The 20,573-nt window shown below is 43.4% G+C and overlaps 1 protein-coding gene across 1 annotated transcript; it reads left to right on the top strand.

Moving 5' to 3' along the window:
* Nucleotides 1-11,211: 11,211 nt before the first annotated feature.
* LOC120661044 lies at nt 11,212-14,446 on the top strand. The gene is made up of 5 exons (XM_039939734.1): nt 11,212-12,331; nt 12,409-12,469; nt 12,562-12,592; nt 12,907-13,085; nt 14,106-14,446. Exons 1-5 carry the CDS (start codon nt 12,221-12,223, stop codon nt 14,294-14,296), a joined length of 573 nt encoding a protein of 190 aa, XP_039795668.1. The 5' UTR covers nt 11,212-12,220; the 3' UTR covers nt 14,297-14,446.
* Nucleotides 14,447-20,573: the final 6,127 nt, after the last annotated feature.

Below are 20,573 nucleotides of genomic sequence, written 5' to 3'. Positions count from 1 at the left end.
GAGAGTAGTTAAAGAACACATTGTACCTTCAAAGTCCCCATTCAGCAGTACAGCCCAACTGCACACAAACAACCAAGTGTACATAATTCTAAATGAATCAACAATAGCTGAAGCTGGTCGTGCTCGCACACAAACAACAAAGTGTACATCATCCTAACATAATTTACAGAATTTGATCAGTGTTGCTAGGTTACATAACCAAGTCTTGTTCGCTAAAGGTGTGAATATTTTGGATGTATGAATTTGCTGGAGTTTAACATGAAACAATACTATTGTATGACAGAGCTATTGATTTGGAATATGATGGAGCCCCACCAGTGGGCAGCTCAGTTGCCGGATCCGAACCACAGAGCCAGCGCAGGATAGTACCAAGAGGCAAGAGCCACACCTCTTTAACCAGGGACAAGAAGATTAATGCATCATCTGGATAGAGGTTTCAAAATGAAATAACATCATATCGCCTGTGCCTGTAGCTTTAATAATTAATTAATATACAGCAATGCGACTTACCTGAATGGTGGAAGTAGCTGGCTGAACTTCTTCAGTAGAACTCCATGAAACAAGAAGCAATTCAGCAGTAAATTTGAGTACGAACTACACCTTCTCAGATTGATTTAGTATAATAAAGCACAAATCATTGTTATCACACATGTATGTTGGTCTTAAAACCCCAAGATGACTACTTCTAGGTAATATTTACAATTCCTTTTTCCAAAAGGATACTCACATATCCTCAACAGTTTTGTCCTTTAACACCTAAAGAATAGTATAAATTCAACACCTAAACCAAGCCATCTCCAAACGAAAGGGCCACCATGTGGTCCTGGTCCGTGTCCTGTACCCGAGAAGATGCTGAGGGCCAACCAGCTAGCCTTCCAGAGTGCATCTTGTAACCAAAACATTCACAGTAGCAATGAGTTCTGACTTGTGACTACAAGCACAATGAGCAGACAATAAAGATAAATAAAACCAGTGACATAATAAAACAAAATAGCAGGAAGAACTAACATTTCGTTTTTTTAATTATCGTTTTCCTGGGTTTCTTTGTTCATGCCCCTACCCCTGCCTGTGAGCTCGTGAGGTGTACTCATGGATGCACCGTTGCCACTCAGGTAGTCGGGTACTCGCCACTGCAGTTCTGAACCCAGTGGTGGACCCAGAAATTTTCTAGAGCCCGGGCCAATGTCACATCTGATATATAAGAAGTTTGCATGAACATATGTATATATTTCTAAAGCAAGTAAGATTTGTGTCGAAAACTGTACAACAGTGCAAGGAATAGTAGCTGATAGTCTGCACTACGTAACGTGCTTTGTGCCTTTGTTCTTAACTTTGCTACTCTATTTTTTGTTACCCGTCTCAACTGAGCTTGCACAAGCATATGAACTTCTGCTAGCGGAGCCCGGGCCGGTGCCCAAGGTCGCCGGGCCTGGGTCCACCCATGTCTGAACCAATGCGACATCTACATTATTGGCTAACTTGGATTCATGTATCTGGGCATTGTTTTTTGTTGAGCATGACAATAGAAGATTACAACACATGGAAATATTACAACACTTGACAAAGGTGAAGACAAAATCTGAAGAATGATCTGCTATTATTTGTGCATCACATATAGATGAGGGCTTCTCTTCTCATTCATTTTTTTTCCATCTAAAAATAACCTTAGTACTGTTGTCTGTTGGAAACAAATACCACATTAGGAATGCATTTTTATTAACTAAAAGCTTACACAAAATCTAGCTTTAACAATCAGGAAAAGGTTAAGAAATTATTTTAAACATGTATTAATTCTGAGCATGCAAGGCACAAGTAGTGTGCAAGCAGTAAAATTCAAGTGATACAGAAACTTATGCAAAATGTAAGGTCTTATGCTTTGAGAACCACCTTTGCATCATTGTTCTTTCAAGTTTCAGTAAAACAAAGTTCTGAAGAAACTAATTGTACTCTTCTATATGCAAGTTTGAACAAAATAGCACAAGCAACATTGCCCAGATCATATGCCTTTGATCAGATTAAAATTCCATGGAACTATGCAACATTCACTAAATAGACTACACTAAACTAATCTTGCCTGGAGATGACACAATCTCAAATCACTGCTACTGTAATAGGTCGTTCTGGAAGTTCCCTGACAAAACATAAGTGCCACAAATGGGAAGAATTTTTTTGCACTCAATAAGGTTGCACCACCTCATCTTGTCTTGATATTAACAATAAAGGGGAATTAGTACACACTGTTACTAGAACAAGCTGGTTCCTGCTTGAAGGAAAGAGATCAAATTTTAGCCATGACCAGGGAACAGGACAACCGAAACACGAATGTAAATTAAGATATCTTAATTACATACTCAATTCCATGTCTCAGTTCCACCAAGAAAACAATCAATTAGCAAGCACAAGGCCATGTTTAAGTTATTGCAGTCATTAAACACAATCAAATAAAAAGGAAAGAAATGATGTAGAACTAACCACTGGAATGCAACTAGCTTAAGATAAAGAGATCTGCAGACAGAAGACCTATTTGCTTGACAATGAGAGGTACAACCACCAGAGCTGGGGTCTGGGGATTGGCTGTAGTGGGTGTGTCGCATGTGTGCAGGTTCAGATGCCTCCAGCGGTAGATGCACACAATGGTTGCCTTGGTGATGCTCTTAGTATTGCTCAATGTAAAATGCTTCCTGTTTTCAAATATAACTTCCACTTGCACCCACTGCAAAAATTTAACTCAAATGCTGATGCCAACAGGAGCTATCATGGATCCAGAACACTTAATACTGCTTGTTCAGCAACTGTTCATGAGGGCAACTGCACCAGCTTTCACTTTCAGTATCCAAACGCAATCACAACTGCCAGTCAAACTCTGTAATATAATATGCATTCTCAATGGCATATATTTGAAGCTCCACCTAACTCTAATCTAATGAAAAACAAAGCTATCTCCTTCAAGGGGAGGAAATATGTATACAGTGTCCAATTGTGCAAATCTAGTGGAAGCTCCAACTGCAATATGAAAAAAAAATGTATACAGTGTCCAATTATGCAAATCTTGTGGAAGCTTCAATTTCAATATGGCACTAAATCATGCTAGACAAGCCCATGGTGCCACCCCCTGTATGCAAACAGCTGTTGGCAACACAAATATAGCTTAAAGAGATTTATGAAAAACCGCCCATTGAACTCTTGTTTTGAGGAAGCATGCAAGTGAATTTTGGCTCTACGTCTGGTCATGCGTGGTATGATCGTGATTCGCACAAATGGAAGGCATCGCGTAATTAACTTCCGCTTCTTCTATATCTGATTCAACCTTAGCCGAGGAGGGTTCATAGTTTCATATGTATGGGAAATCCTTAGAGCAACTACAGCAGACCCTCTAAATAAGCCCCCATCTTAAATTTGGAGGGTGGAATAAAACAACCACACTCCAGTAGCCCCTCTACTAAAGCCCCCATTTTGGGGAGGCCTCCAAATTTCTTCCGCCACCCTCTACTCCTGGAGGGTCTCTAGGGAGCTCCCTATCCACTGACAAATGGGTCCTACCCTTTATATTAAAAGAAGAGAGTGAGATTTAGAGGTTACTGCTGGAGTTGAGGTTAAAAAACTAGCCCTCAGAAAATAGAGGGAACCCTTACTCAAGAAGTAGAGGGTCTGATTTGAGGGCCATTGCTAGAGATGCTCTTACTTCACATTTTTTACCTTGGGAAGTCACCACACCTATGCAGCAGCCAGGTTGTGGATAACCACACAAAGAAAGGTAAAGGTTGATTTTGGTTGTAACATAGAATTCTGGTGTATAGAAACTAAGATTTTCAATATAGATCAACTAAATGATCGGACAGTGTCTAGAAACTTAGGTTTTCAGTACAGATCAACTAAATGATCGGACAGCCAGGACGTGAGTTTTCATTATTTTGCCTTAATCTGTTCATGATGAAGTATAAAGTAAACTAAGCATAATCATCTCAAGACTGCCAACAGAACTAACAGATAACTTGTTTGGCAATAATAACATCAAAGGTTAGGTACAGGGATTAGAGAATAAAAACAAGTTGATTGGCATTCAAGATGAACACACTGCTATAAGAATTGATTAATTGTTCGGTACTGCCAAGTCAGAATTCTAAATATATGCATATCAAGCAGAGAATCAAAATAACAGATACATTTATTCAAGTAACTAACTTAATTGAAAGTATCTCAATACAACCAATTCCAACACAGGTAGTTCATAAAACAAGCAGGTTGTACCAAGACATCAGGCAGCAGGCGGTCTCAAATGGATGCGTCAAGCATCCCTAATCCTGCCATCCAAACATAAAACACAGACCGCCTACTATTACTGACTACTACATCAGATAGCACTAATTGCTATCTACCAGATCAATATAAGGACGTCCTTATTGAGTGAAACATTCCTGATCCTACCATCCCCACAATAAAACAAAGATCACCTGCCATTATTAACTATCACACTAGGTAGCACTATTGCTATATATATCCGATCACTTCACAATGATCCATGCACCCCGGCCGGACGGCCGTTTCAGGCTTCAGCAGTGGTCGGCGCGGCGCATCAGATCGCCCCTCTTCTCATCGATGAGAAGGGGACCGCAAAAGCCGTACTCTTGGAGATGTCCACGGATGAATAGCGCGGATACTATAAATTCGACCGCTGCGGCCACCCAACATACTAACCTGGTATCTTGGGCCATCTCGGTGAAGATGAAAGGGCAGATCAGGTATGTGAGAGAGACGATGGGCATAAAAAACACAAAGAAGAGGGAGCGCTTGAATATCTTGCGCTTAGCCTCATACTTGGCGAGTTCTTTGTGGTGATCCTCCATGACCTTCGAAGCCTGTTTTGTTGTAACGCGCCTTCCGCCGTATCAGAATAGTTCGCGGTGCCGGTGCCGCCGCCGCGCCGCGTTTTATTTCGGCTAAGGTAGGGTTTGTAGTCGAATAGATTTTTTCCTTCTTGGCAAAATTGCATAAGATCCCTCAAAAAGCGAGTCATTCGTTCCCCGTAACCGAAATGATTGGTTCGGCCCACCCCTGCATGGGCTCATCGAGGTCGGCCCAACTGCGCCATGGACTATGTCAGCCTAGCTGATGCAGCCTGTTCGGCTGCGCTTTAGGGTTTGATTAGAACTTTGCGCGCAGTATCCTTAGCAATAGGACTACACACATCTCAACACATGTTTAAAATATATTGAAGATGGAATAAAATATATCCAAGTATTTAGATTATAACAGGATTGAAACATTAATGCATGGTATATAACTACACTTAAAAAGATCACATACATACAACAAACATAAATTAGACTGCCACTGTTTTCCTGACCAGAGGCGGCTAATATGTTTGATCTAATTGCTAAAGATGTTGTATGTTTGACATCATGTCGTATGTATGATCTGATTGCAGATTTTCAATAGGCTGCAAGTCTGTAAAGTATTGGCCGAGGTGGTATGGATAAGGCTCCATAAAAACTTGCATCAGCGCCCACCAAGAGCCACGATAAATCTGAAACAGAAAAAGTTATTATCATGAAAACTAACTTGAAGCATCATTCACTAAATTGAGATATTGCATCATTTGGTATCAATTGATGTGTGCTTTGCTACATTTGAAATCAGTCAAGATTACAGCATTTGGCAATATTTTCAGGCTCCATTCAGCATGACGTGGTCTTAATTTTACACAGGAAATCAAATAGTGCAGTACATCTGTTTTTGAGTTCGGTGGGTATCAATTGTCATAGCTCTTCATATGCACTGCACTGTCAAAGTGTTTTAGAATAATCAAGTTTTTATGTTATTTCAGCCGTTACGCTTCTTATATTTTCTAATAGTGCGTTCAGCTCACATTAGCTCCGAAGTCACTATATAATGCTGAGCACAAAGCTTGTTGGTTGCACAGATTGCATTTTGAAAGCTAAAGTGGATCATTTTGCTTGGTCATTGCGCAGAAGAGTGATGCTATATATATGTTAATTACCGACAATAGTCTATTAATGATTTAAGATAACTCTTACATGGTCCGCAATTAAATTGAGATTTAGAATAATTTCAGAGTGAGAGCTCCATGGCGATTCCAATCCTACGCGCGAGTGCCAGCGAACCTCCTGGCGCTCGATTTCGACCGGTGCGACTCGCACTCCGTTGCGTGATCCCATTCTTAATTTAATTTTTTTTATTCATGAGTCCACGTGACCAAAGCAAAATGCATCGTCTCTTTTTTTTCTCTCTCTTCACCATTTGTCTTTTTTATCCTTTTCTCTTTAGACTCGGTGGGAGGGTCCACGCAAGGCTGTTCAGCAAGGACCAAGGAGTGTTATCATTCCGCCCCCCCCCCCCCCAAAATTTTCCTTTCTACCTTCTATATGTCTATACTAAGGATTATACTTAGAAGTAATGTGATGAATTTGTACATAAATCATTATATGAAAATCTTCTCGATAATGTCTTCATACAATTTTGCTAAAACAATTGTCCTCTATAAGTCATTTCAAAAATTATGCATTAAGTTTGTATGTATCCTGAAAGTTGTGCTAAAAATTATTCTTCAAGTTGCTAAGAAAAAGTTATATGTAAAAGTTTTGTACATCATAAAAAGTTATTATAAAAAATTTATCATAAAAAAATATTATAAAAAGTTATACTTGAAAATTATGTTTATAACTTATAATTTTCCATAAATAGCAAATTGTGCAAAAAAAATATTTCCCAAAAAGGAAAAAAATCTCCTGTCAGAGATCGCGCGCTGCGAGCCTTCCTAGCGCGCGCGGATTAGCACACCCCGAGCTCCATGAGAGCAAGGTTAATAATTTAGTCAACTGCTGGCTGTAAAGATTCTTGTAGCCTACCTCTCAGCCTACTCGTATAGTGGTTTAGTTCTTCATCATTAATACATGGCCCACGTGTCTCTCTCACAAGATTTTTTGATTCTTGTGTCGAGCCGGCTGTAAGCTAACAGCCCACTTCCCCCTCTCTCCTCTCCTTTCTCCTCTACCTCATCATTCAGCCTGTTTATAGCCTGCTATAATACTTACTCTGACCCTCACTCCTTTTGATTTAGTAGCACAAGCTACTGTAGACAATTTTGACCATTAATTAGGGATATTAAATAAAAGCAGTTTACGAAACTAACTCTATAACCCCCTGCGCTACTTCGCGAGACGAATCTAATGAGGCCTTTGACCGCATGATTAGAAGATAATTACTATAGCAAATCATGGTGGAACTTGACTCATTAGATTCATCTCGAAAAGGTACATCCATCTGTGAAAAGGTTTTGCAAATAAATTTTATTTAGGTCATGTTTAGTTCCCAAAAATTTTCCTACAGTACCCGTCATATCGAATCTTTGGACACATGTATGGAGCATTAAATACAGTTGAAAAAAATAACTAAGTACACAGTTCAACTGAAAATGACGAGATGAATCTTTTAAGCCTAGTTAATCCATAATTGGATATTAATTACCAAATAACAACGAAAGTGCTACAGTAGTCAAATTAAAAAAATTCATGAACTAAACACAGTCTTAGTACTTCATACATAAAAAAAAATTTAGCGCATGTTGCGCTAAAATAAACAGGGCCCCTATCTACTATCCTCTTCGTTTCTTTTTTTTTCTCGGGTACTTGTGACTGAGCCTGCTCATCGATGGCCCACCGTTCAGCAAGGATGAGAAAGCAGAGGGCCGTAGCGGACGCGCGGCAGTCACGTTGGCGGTTGCCCTTGCGCAGACCCAGCCATGCCGTCTGTTCCTTAACCACAACAGCTGACAGTGGGGCCAATATTGTTGCAAGGTCCACCAACCAGCAGCTCCGGCCAGCCTCTGCGGAGTCCACGGCCTTTTTTTTCGCTCTCTCACGCTCTCACGCTTGACCGGATGAGCGAATCCTGGCGCTGACCAATGAGGCAGCCTTTTTGGCATGCGACGGGAGAGCTACTCCGCTGCTCGGAGCACCCGCGGCGACCTGTAGCGCACTCCAAATGACGTGGCATGCTGAGGATTGCTGTTGTACACGTGCCGTACCCCCAAAACCCCCTCATGCGCGGAGGAGCCACCTCTCTTTAAGAAACCCGATTGGTTCTCTTCTCACCGGAGCCTAGCCAGCATCTAGGACGGGAGCCAGGCCTCACGTGTGCATAGTACAAGTGTTTGGTTGATTGATTTACTCTAGCCAGGATATAGAAAGATATTGATTGGGTGCATGTACGTACCAGTGCTAGCCACTCTTTTCACATGCCAGAGCAATCCTTGTACTGCGCTGCGCTCCGCCGAGCCAGGCTTAGCGGAAATGGTCATTTTCACCGCACCGCCGGAGCCAGGGCGGGAAGGGTGCTTTCATCTTGGGGGCCTAGCCCGAGTAACGGTGCAAGCAACCAATCACTGAAAAGTTGAATCTCGAGAGGCTCACTCCACTATATCCAGGGAACCAATGGCTGGGCTGGAGCTAGCTAGCGCCGGCGCCGAATCCAAATCCAAAGAGAGGAAGAGTATCTAGAGAGAGAAGGAAGAGTATCGGCAGTGGCGCTGGCTGGCTGGGCAGCAGCTCCAACCCAGCGAGCCAAACAGAGTGCATATGAGTCCGTTTGGTTGCCTGCACAAGTCCTAGCTAGACTCCAGTAATACAGCTACCTCATGTTTGGTTGTCTGTTTAAGGTTCTTAGCCAGACTCTATTAATGCAAAGAGGGGCCAGGTTTGGCTTAGCTTTAGCCCGGTGTCTGCTCACCTCCCCATTTGCCCATCGATCTTCCCCGGTCATCTGCTCACCGGAGATGCCTTCCCCATGGCGGAGCTCCCCCGCCTGGCCGGCGACGAGGCCCCGACGACAAAGCTCTTCCGTACAGCTGGTGGCGAGAAGGGAGAAGGAGGGATCCCACCGACAAAGAAGGATGCTGGGAGAGAGATGGCGGCGACAAAGAAAGTGAAGAAGGAGGAGAAGAAGAAGGCCGACGGATGGATCTCACGGCATGCCGCACTGCTTCGCCTCCGTGCATTCCATCTCCATTGGAGCTCAAGGTCGCAGACAGATGGTGCTCACCGCGCACCGCACTACTTCTTGCCTCCGTGCTTTTCCATCTCCATTGGAGCTCGAGGTCACGACTGTGATGGAAGCGGCAGAGCTCGATTCGATTCGGCCGCCTGGGTCCTCGATCCGGCCATGCCGAGCTTGATTCGGCCACCTGGTCCACAATACGGTCACACGGAGCTCGATTCGGCCACCTGCGATCTTGATGCGGCCACGCCAATTGGGCAAGCACGATGGGCGGTGGCAGTAGCAGGGCTGTCACTTGGTCCAGTGATTCGCCATCACCATCGCTGCTGGGCAGAGGAATCGGCTGGAGCATGTTCTTCACCGTCAGCTAGCAGTGCGTCATCATGCTCTTTTTTTCTTCCATTTTTTCTCCTTCAGGGAACACCAAGGTGCCCACCCGCATTAGGAATTTGGGATATCTTATTGTTCTTTTCCTTTCTTTCTTTTTTGATTTTCTTCTGTGCGAACAATCTTCCATGTTCTTCTTCCTTTCTTTTTTTTCTTCCCTTTTGCGCATTAGGAATTTGGTATGGAATCAATCTTCCTGTTCTTCTCCTTTCTATTTTTACTTTTTTTTTCCATGCGAACAGTCTCTTTTTTTCTTTCCTTTTGTGACAACAGATAATTCCAACCATAACTGAGAAAGAACAAAAGGTGGGAGGTGAATGGTCACCGCTACAAAGAAGAGGTGATGCTACTCAACTAAACCAAGCAACCAAACATGGGCATACCTAGACCAGGCTTATCTAAGTCAAGCAACCAAACATGTTCTATTGTATCTGTGAAGTCAGGCTTGGTAAAGCCGGGCTTAAAATTTTATACAGGCTAGACTTGGTCTGATAACCAAACAGACCCTGTAAGTACCTTCTTATCTACAGTTCTACACTATAAAAAAACAAAACAATTGAAAAACACTTCCCACCTAAAAACATCCTTGTATCTCTCACAAAGGCCCCACTTGTCAAATCTAGGGTGGGGGAAGTTTTCTAGAATAAGAAAAAAATTGTATGTAGCGAAATACTTTGTCGTTTTGGCACTACTTTTTTCACCTCGAAAAATTCTTACCCACCCGTGTACCCACGCTATCCCAAATCACGCATTCTTTTTTTCTCTCTCCTTTCATTCCTTACATTTTTCTTTCCTTGCATCGTCCACTGCTTTTTCTCCAGTGCCCAGAAGACTTTCTTTTTTCCCATGCTATCAATCCCGCCCCAAAATCACGCATTTCTTTTTTTCTCCTTTTCTTCCTTGCTTCTCTTTCCTTGCATCGTCCACTACTTGCTCTCCAGTGCCCATAAGACTTTCATTTTTTCTCACGCCATCAATCCCACCCCCAAATCATGCATTCCTTTTTTTCTCCTTTCCTTCCATGTGTTTTTCCTTCCTTGCATCGTGCACTGCTTTCTCTCCGGAGCCCAAAAGACTTTCCTTTTTCCCACGCTATCAATCACACCCCAAATCACGCATTTCTTTTTTCTCCTTTCCTTCCTTACATTTCTCTTTCTTTGCATCGTCCACTGCATTCTCTTCAGCGCCTAGAAGACTTTCCTTTTTTTTCATTGTTTCGCTCCAAGCCACGCACAGTGTTGGCATCGGTCTAGGCTATTGAGGCGAGCTTGACATTAGGGTCATTCAGAGAGAGCTAGCTCATAGGTGCTTGAGGCCCCAAGGCCACTTCAGCCGCTCTCCGAGATCAAGTCCTACGAACCCCAGTGGAATGTGTTAGTTCATTACAAACAAACCAACTTCTCCAAAGGATTAGGATAAGGTACCCCATTATTTTAGCCTCATTATTATCAACCAGTTGTAACAGCCACTCAAAACCTGCATACAACAACTTGTCCTCCGATGGAAGCTTCCAGAACTTCCTCATTGCTGAACGTAAAGTTCTTGCATGCGGACACGTAAGCACTGCATGGTGTCCATCCTCTACTCCCCCACTGCCCCACATATCAGACATGTGCTTTGGTTCACCATTCTACGAGGTGCTTTGTTTGATTGTGTAGCTAAACTATTATGCGCAAGCTTCCAGGCAAAGACCTTCACCTTTGGTGGCAGCTGCAAAGCCCACAGCTTCTTCCAAACCATTTGCTCTCCATTGGTATTAGAGCTCGAGCTGGTTGTCGTTCCATTCTCTTTTCCAATCCATGCCTAGCCTGTAAGCACTTTTGATCGAGAAGCAGTCTGTCTTCTCATAGTGCCATGCAATTGCGTCTTTATTATGTCCTCTCGGTAGTTTAATTTTAAGGATGTCATCAATATCATTCCTATGGGTATTATATTGCATTGCTTCTTCCCGATCTTTACTTCTACATCTTATCTTATAATTCTTAATCATTGATCTGAATGATGTAATTTATCCGTTCGGAATTATAGGTTATTTTAATTTTTTAGATACATAGTTTTTTTTAAGATGTCTAGATATAACTATATCCATATGTATAGCAAATATTTTGTATTTAGAAAAATTAAAATAATCTATAGTTTAGAATGGAGGAAGCAGTACGGATGCCAAACACTGCAAGTCTATCTATCTTCAATGTATTATTATTTTTTTTTAAAATAAATTCTTTCTCACCAAAATTAAGCCTACTGTACGTTTTACAGAGGTCCTATTTGTGAGGCCAAAAGATTTAACGAAAGGAGGACGAAATTTATTTCGTCAATATTTTCCATCAAAATTCTAATACTTTTTACATTAGCAATTTTCTATACCCACCTATTGTACCTACGTATTACTTTGTTATAGCACACACTTTTCTTTTCTTTGCATATGAATTCACCCATAATTGGCGTTATTATTTGTTTAAGAAGGATAATAATATTTTTTTTGTGAAAGAGAAGGATAATAATTAACATTGTTTATGGAAGGAGAAAAAAGATGTGTATAATTTTTGGAAGAAAAAATAAATAATATCATTGCTTGATAGAAGAAAGACCGTGGCACGTATATCTCCACTAATTTAATTAAAAAAAACTTGAGGACAAGGTTTTTTGAGCACAAGTCGGGTTCACTTGTCGAAGCTGCTCAACGGGCCGGGCCTTCCCCTTGCCACCGAAGCCCAAGGGTTTAGTCTCTACTTAAACCCAACATACCCACGAAACCGGGAGCACGAGACCCAAGCCGTGTTGCCAGTCGGTCAGCCTGCACTCCCCACTACCAACGACGATGAAGCGAAAGCGCGGCGGCGGCGGCGGCGGAGCTGACACCGATGGCGGCGCAGCCACAGGAGTGGTTGTAGTCGTATCCAATCTTCCACACGGCTACACGGCCTCCAGAGTAAGCGCCGTATATTTCTACTGCTCGCATTTCTTCTGATGAGAGTGCGTTTACGCGTTATTGTTTCGCTAGCGCAGCTCAATAAATTGGTAGGCCAGGTGTGCTCGGTGGACCGGTGCCTTCTTGTTCCACAGAGAGGTGAGGCCGTAGCTGTTTTGTTAGGGGGAGCGATTTGCTGGATTGAGATTAATTAGGGTTGCTTATTATGGTGGTTCGTTGATTCTCGGCAGGTTGCAAGAGGACCAGGGGGCTGGTATACCTGTAAGTTCTCCTAGAGCATTCTTTATTTGGGGATGTGGTCCTAGATCTTCTATGAACTAACGCCTGATAGCTAACTACTGCAAAATAATTGGGCGTAAGTAAGTTTATTTGATCACTTCCAGAGTTAGCACGTGCAATTCTGTGCTGCTTAGAAGTAGAGTAGTAGCTGGGCAAACGTTCCAGTACCAATTTTATGATTGTTCATATATAACTATATAAGTGCTTCTCTGATGATGAGCACTTGGTCATAGAGATTTACCTGATCTGTTAAATATTATTTATGTTTTTTTGTTTATTGCATACACTTGGTACAGAACAAATGTAGAAGATGCTGTGGCAGCTATGCAGCAAAGTACAAGTTTCATTGTGAATGGTAGAAAAGTTAGGGTTGAGCTAGCAGGCGGTCACCTCAAACTGAAGTCTGCCTTCCGTGTTGGACATAGGACAATCACACTAAAGCGAACACTTCGAAATTCTTGTTTACAGAGAAATGGTAAAGTTCAATTCCTGTAATCTTTCTTCTGAAGTTTAATAGATCTGCTACTGAATTCTAGTGAAAAGAGTAAAATAGACAAAGCTTATGCAAATCATCAAAGCTGCCCACAGGAAATTTTCTTGTTGAAGACCTTTAACCATTGTCAATGCATGTAAATTTGAATATTGTTTGTTTTTGGTCTTGTACGTTGCTATTGTAGTTTTGAAGGCTATTTGCTACACACAAAACATGATATTTTCAGTGGTACCATTTTCTGAAATTATATTCTAAATCTTCCTGCTTATAATCACATGCTATGGACAGATTTCTGCACTTCGTTGACTTCAAATATTTTAATGTGGCCATTCCTTACTATGGAGAAAATTTGATTTGTACCATGCATTGTGTTACTCTAAACAGTTATCAGATAATCGTCTAAAGTAAGCGCTTCTGATGTTTGACTAGATATCACGTTGCCTCCTTTGTTTCAAAAATAAATCAGGCTGGGTTCCTAGTTTTGCAAGGAGAATGTCCTGTATGTAAACTCATTTTTAACAACCAGTGCTTATTTAGGGTACAGCACAGCCAGTGCTCACTGTTTGATACATTGTCCTTACTATTCTTAGTGGAATTTTAACTATTCTGTAGTCTCTAGTCTTTGCTCTGATCACATATACTGTATGTTGCCATGAATTTACATGTAAAGAAGCATGAATTAACACCCAGTACATGTCTTCTTTTGGCTATTATAAAAAATAAACTGTATCCAAAGATAATGTGCTAAGGAGACAAGATTTAGAGGGTGCAACATGTCTTTTCTGTTGTTGATCTGAGTCCATTCGTCACCCTTTTTTTGGTGGGCAAGTCTGGGCAGACCTAGCTAAGATGGTTAATCTGGTTGTAGTGGAAAACTTGTTCTTGTTATGTGAGAAAAAACATGCTGCGGTGAATATGTGCAGCTCTGCAGTTATGTGGAGCATTTGGAAACTGAGAAACAACTTTTGTTTCCAGAATCGCTGATGAAGGGATTTGTGGCAGGTTTGGGGAGGATTGGTATGCTAAAAAACTGGGAGCAGCTGTGCCCCACTCGGGTCTGCTTGACTTCCAAGACTTTGTTCACCTCAGTACAGCAATTGGTGTCAAGCCTGCCTATGATCTCTTTTACTGGCATCAGATTGAATAGTGATCATGATAAGGGGTGCGCTGCAGCAATGGAAATACTGAAATAGCTGTAACTGAACCAACCAGGGTCTGAATGGTGGTAATTGGTGTTCAGGTTGCTGTAACCTGTAGAGTAACGATGAGCTGCAAATAGTCTCCGTGGTGGCTGGCTGCTATTTTTGGAAAATATGGTGATTTCAGTTTGCTGTGCCCTGTGGAGTAACAGTTAGCTGCAAATAATCCTTATTCTGCAACAGCAGTGGAGTGTTAGATTAACTCTGATAACCTGCGTTGCAATTATGCCAGTCAAAAGCTCTGGGCCTGGGGCCTTCTCCTCGAGGAGTTTGGCGACAAGCGGCGGCCTGGTGGAGTCAGCTTTTCGAGTCGAACATTCAAAAAAAAAAAAAGCTTTGTCGAGTCGAGCGAAGCGGGCTCCAGCTGGGCTTGGACGGTGGGTCCCGGCAGTCCTAGCACCGTGGTCTCGCGGCCATCCCGCTAGCCCTCGCCTTCCTCTGTAGGCTTAGGCTCTCGCTCGCGTGGGGGCCGACGTTGACGCCCGGCCAGCGGGATCTGCGGGTGCCTGGACTATCCTGGACGACATGGCGACCATCGCTCTTCCCCCGCGTTCAACGCCAGGTCACTAGTTTCCTCTCTCATGTTCATTTCGTCTCCCGTGTTGCGGTGGTTTTCCCGTTAGAGCAAGTATAGCAAGAGCATCACCAACAGATTACTCATATCTTATACCTTAAATATTCTCCCTCTTCATTATCAATAGTTATTTTTGTATTTTAAGTAATGATTGCTGCAACATATTACCAAAATCCAATCATCAAAAATAGGATAGAGGGAAACAGTGGCGGATGCAGGATTGGAGGCAAGGGGGGCTGAAACAATAGAGATGTTGATTTGTGTGAAGATTTAATGGTGATTTGGATGTCTTGCTACAGTGTTTTACGTGTAATTAGGGGAGCTTAGGGGGGCTTGAGCCCCCCTAGCCCCCCTCCTGTATCCGCCCCTGGAGGGAAAATCATCTTCATTTAGGTGAAAAAGGTGTGTTTTGGCGATTACTAAAAAATTATAGGTAATGGGGATCAGATTGTTAATTTGTTGGAGCACTTGCATCACCAAATTCAATTTTTTTGGCATTGGGAAGAGAGATGAGTAATCTATTAGAGATGCTCATGCCCAGTCAGCATGCTAAATAGATGTTCAAGTCATCTAAATTCTGAGTGGAGGAGTGAGAAAAAAAGGAACAAGAATGGGCCGGGCGTTTGGTAAGTCGCTCGGTTAAGGGCCTGTTTGGTTGCCTACATCAGCACTCAGCCAAGCTCTACGCGTGCAAGAGCAGATGTTTGTTTGGTTTGCGTGTCTGTCGAACCTAGCTCCGCGCGTGCAAGATTCCCCTCGTAGCCAGGCTCTGCAGAAACGCAGAAATCGGCCGTATCTACCGGGCCTGGCTCCCTTGGTGCAAGTGAGCCTGAATCCTTGCACGGTTCGTGAGATAGAGATACATGGACGCAATGAACCAAACAACAGCTGCTACTGGCCTGGCTGAAATGACTCAGGTAACCAAACAAGGTGTTGTCGCATGCACACGGTCTGGGCAAAGCTGTCCTGGCTGACTCCGTGCGAGCCTGGCTCCGCTAAGCATCGAACCAAACAGGCCCTAAATCACAAGCCCCGAGGTGAAATCGCCCATTCCAACCAGCTGCGGGCGACTTCAAACAGGCTCATCCTCTTCCTCACGATCCCGTGCGCCATCTCGCCCCCCCTTCTTCTTCCTCCAGCAAAATTCCCCTCCGGCTCCCACCAAATCAACTCCCTACGCACAAGATCGCTCACGCGGGTCAAATCAAAAGGATCTTTGCACCAGCGTCGAGGGAAGCCATTCAGGCCTCTTCAGCCCCGAAGGATTAGCCTGTTTTGTCACCACAAGGTCTGAGGAGCGCAACCTCCTCCGCAACAGCACGAGTCAGTCTTTTGTGCCCCTTTCTTCAAGGCAGAATTGGCTCCAGCACACTGTTAAAATGTGGAATTTGCCACATACCATAAAAAAAATGTCTTTGCCACACCACACTATAAATCTATAGTAATTTGGTGTAAGACATTATACCTATTATTATACTCGTTTCTAATATAAAGCCATGCAAAATAACCATTATACCCTTATCTCCTACCATCCCAACTCAGTCTGCAACTTCCCGACGCCTCCCATCCTCCATCCCCGTCGCCTCCTCTCTTGGCTCCGGCGGGCCCCAACGGCTGCCCCTCTCGCTGCGCCAGCAGGCAGCGCTCGCCGCGGGGTCGCGCCGCAGGGGGCGCTCGGCACGGGGGAGGGCCACGCCGCAGGACGGCAGGAGGCGCTCGGCACGGTGCGCCCCTCCTCCCTTCTCCCTCTCTGTTTCCACCCACCCCTGATCTCGCTGCCATGGACGCCGACGAGACCTTGATGGCACCGGCACCGACATCGATTCCCCCTTGTCCGCCCCTCCGCATCTGGCTTCCTCCCGGCGTCCTCGCCGAGCTCGCCGCGGCCGGCATCCCGACGTCCTTGTCACATCTCGGCGACTGGGGACAGGACATTTCTACCTGTGCCCAATGCCCCCTCCTGTCAAGCGTCCTCCTACTAAGGCACGCCCTCGAGCCGGCCAAGGCCTTGCGGCGCAGCCCCAGGTACCTAGGAGTAGTCTCGGCGGAGCAAGGATGAGGATCAGCACAAGAGGACCCACACAAGAGTAGCCAGGAGAGAAGCTGCGAATGGATGAGCACTGGAGCAGAGCTCGAAGAGACACGGAGGGGTATAATAGTCACTTTACATGGCTTTCCATTAAAAACTAGCATAATAATAGGTGTAGTGTCCCCTACCAAATTGCCACAGATTTACAGTTTGTTGTGGCAAAGACAACTTTTTTTTAATGGCCTAGGGCAAATTCCACATTTTAACAGTGTCTTACAGCCAATTTTGCCTTTCTTCAACCGCGTAGGAACACTTGAGTCTACCAATAAATAAAAACGAGGGCTCGACAAGGAGGACTGAGCAATCGGCGATGAATCCAAACGATTAACTCTTTAACGACATCCCAAATTCATCCTCTGGTGGCAAGGGAGCAAGTTCTGTGCTGGTCTTCATCTTCCCCTTTAGTTTTGATCTGTTCTTCAATTGCTTTGCTTGTACCATCAAATCGGGAGGGGCATCAAATCATTTCCCTTCAATTTCGGTTTTAGTAGCCGATTGAGTTGATTTTTGAGTTGCATGTATTTTTTAGATGCTACAAGCTTTGATCTGATACTTTGCTAGCTTGCAAACAAGCAGACTGTTTCGGCCTAGGAGCCGCCAGAGAGGTTCTAGGAGCTCAGGACCCGCCGATAGGGTGAAGTGCCCGCGCCGTGAGCGCCCAGCTGTTCTCCTTGTTGCGCAATGACGCGGGGAGGATGGAGAGGAGCAGGAGCAGGAGCAGGTTTAGGAGGGGAAGGGAAAACCATGTAGACGGGGAACGGAGGTTAGGGATGACGAGTGGGACCTAGCTGTCATAGGAAAGGAAGGTGTCTTAGACTTTGTGTGGGCTCGCATAGGTACTACGGAAGTTTTTGTATTGTGCTGTTTGATGTATGACCATTGTATCTATATACTTGCATTAACTGCTTGCTCTTAAATGCAATGACTCTCTTAGCCAACCTAATAGGCTGTTCTATTAGAGTAAGTATTAGAGCATGGCTAATAGCCACGCCCGCAGCCGGCGGAGAGAAATGCAATGATAATGGTGGGGTTTACTATTTCAACCAATGAAAGTGCATGCAGAACCTCCTAGCCGGCTTGAGCGGCGGATAGCTCTTATGGGTGGGTGAAACGTAGGAGAGATCCTATGGCCCTGTTTGGATTTTAGGGGTAAAGATTTACCCAAAGGTAATTGTTTTACACCTCACGTTTGCCTCTAACTAATTTACCCCATGGGGTGTTTGGATTTAGAGGTAAAATGAGGATAAAAGTAGTTGAAAATAGCAATCAATGCCTCTCATGTTTCTAATTTTACCCCAATTTGACACCCTCTAAGAGGTAAAGGGGTAAAGAGAGAGCAAATGGTTAAAGAGGCACATTTACCCTACATGTTTGGATTTTTAGGGGTAAATGGAAGGCAAATTTACCTCTTTTGCTCATTTACCCCACCATCCAAACATGGCCTATGTTTAGGAGAGAGAAGGTAGGAGAGAGTGAAGTAGGCGGTTCGTGAGACGCCCACTCGGAGCCGGCCGAAACCATTCATGCTCTCACTGACAAGTATTAAATGCTGCTAGGGTCCACCACCATGCTTGGCAATCTCACACTCTTGCAGCCAGTAGTAGGCGTAGACCATAAAACTTCTTATATTAACTGGTTGAGAGAGAGAGAAGCGAATAGGGCAGGGAGGAAGAGGTCGTCTGGAGATGAGCCTCATTTGTCCAATACTCCCTCCGTTTTCGATTATAAGGCGCATGGCGGTGAAGCACAGAGACCAAAGAGAGATCGGCAGCATACACTAGTTTTAAATGCTGCATCATCTGCATGTCAGCATGCAAGCTTCATTCCTGCCCAGCCCGAGAAACAGCAGCAAAAATAGACACGGCATCGTTCTGCATGGCGGCATGCATTGGTGAGCTGTTTGTTTCCATGGGGCGATTGATTTCGGGAATTAATGAGGTTGCGGTGCAGAGATGAGTACCGAGAAGCGGCGCCCTACATATATGGAAAAGCAGAAAACCAGCGCACGCCCTATAATCAAAAACGGAGGGAGTAATACCTACCAGTTAAACAGCATCCAACTAGCAGGAGTCATGACGTTATGCATCAGTATTCTTGTTTTTCGTATATGTTGCGGCCCAAATTTATTTCAACTTATCCACACGAATTCGTAATTTGTTTCAGCTCTGCTTCTTCTGAAGTCAGCGCCATTGTCTCCAAAAGTTTTCTTCGGCATGAAAAATCATATGGCTCCACCAATTGATGGTTGCAATGGGGGGGGGGGGGGGTACTAATTGGGGTATATGTGAATATGCCTATTAAAATCATCCTGACAAACAGATGAAGTCAGCCACCTCGACGTGGAACTTCAAAGGGGGAACAACCACTGACACGGCCTTTTCATCAGAGATCATTAGAGAAGTCATCAAAAGTTAAAGGAGGTACGGGTACTTCCATGTTTATAGCGAAAGGAGCGGCATTAACTACCTGCAATTCCAGAACAAACAGGACCTAAGTTTTCATAGTATACTTAGGGTGAAAGAAAAGACTATCAAATTGTCCTGGAAAGTGAAACCAGACCAAGAAGTAAAGTTGAAAATATCTGTGACGGTTGGTAATTTTTATTGAAATATATCAGAAATGTGTTGGTTCACATTAGCTTCCTGCTGGACCTTTTACTTTGTGTGATAACAAGTGAACAAACTTCAATGTAGGTCCAACAAATGGAATGTGCTCAATATGCAGAGATGTATAACAGATGTGTTATTTCACAAAATCGTGTCTTTCTTTTCTTAAAATTTTGAATTTTCTTACTAGACTTAGCTAAAGTACTAATATGCACATGAAATTCATGCAGTCATAATCTTATATGGCCTTAATATTGTATTTTTTTAAAGCTATATTAATAGAAACATACTCGTCGAGTGTTGTTCGTTCAAAAAAGAAATTCAAATTTATTGCTTTTGCAGTCTACAGATATTAAACATGTAACATGTTACTTGATTGGGCATGGTTAATAATGGTACTGAATACGATTTCCTTTGGCAACTTATTTGAGTATGACAGCTCAAGAAATGAACTTTCCTTTCCACTCTGATGATTAAGGCGTTGATACCTACCGCTGGACCATTATTATTCTAGCCTTGATGTAGGGATGAGATGCTTAATCGATCCCACCAGATACGAACTGTGTCAACTGAGTCAAGTGGCCATCTCACCGACACTGCAAAATCAAGTCAGGCAGTGGGTTCACATTATCAAATCCAGTTGACACCTCATATCTTTGAAGTTCATTTATTATATATGCACATAGTAACTCATTTCAGTGAATAAAATGTTGTATGCAGATGACGCTGCAGATAATAAAATGGAATAAATATTCAGTTATGAAGAAGGAGGCCTCTACAAAAATTTTACCAATCCTTCAACTCTAATCAAGAACTAACAACCCATCATTTCTAGAAAGGTAGCTGGTGGCAATGTGTGACATTTCACGTAGTCACGTGCTTGTTTACTTTACGAAAAATTAGTTTGGTATTAGTACTTAGTGCCATACAAGTTGAAGAATCCTTGCTATAGAAAAAGGAGCATCGGTTACATTGTCAGATTCATTAACCACGCCGATGCAC

This window comes from Panicum virgatum, chromosome 2N (genome assembly GCF_016808335.1).
Source record: "Panicum virgatum strain AP13 chromosome 2N, P.virgatum_v5, whole genome shotgun sequence".
NCBI classification, from domain to species: Eukaryota; Viridiplantae; Streptophyta; class Magnoliopsida; order Poales; family Poaceae; genus Panicum; species Panicum virgatum.
The sequence above is the reverse complement of the archived record's forward strand: the minus strand, read 5'-3'. Positions and strand labels throughout refer to the sequence as shown.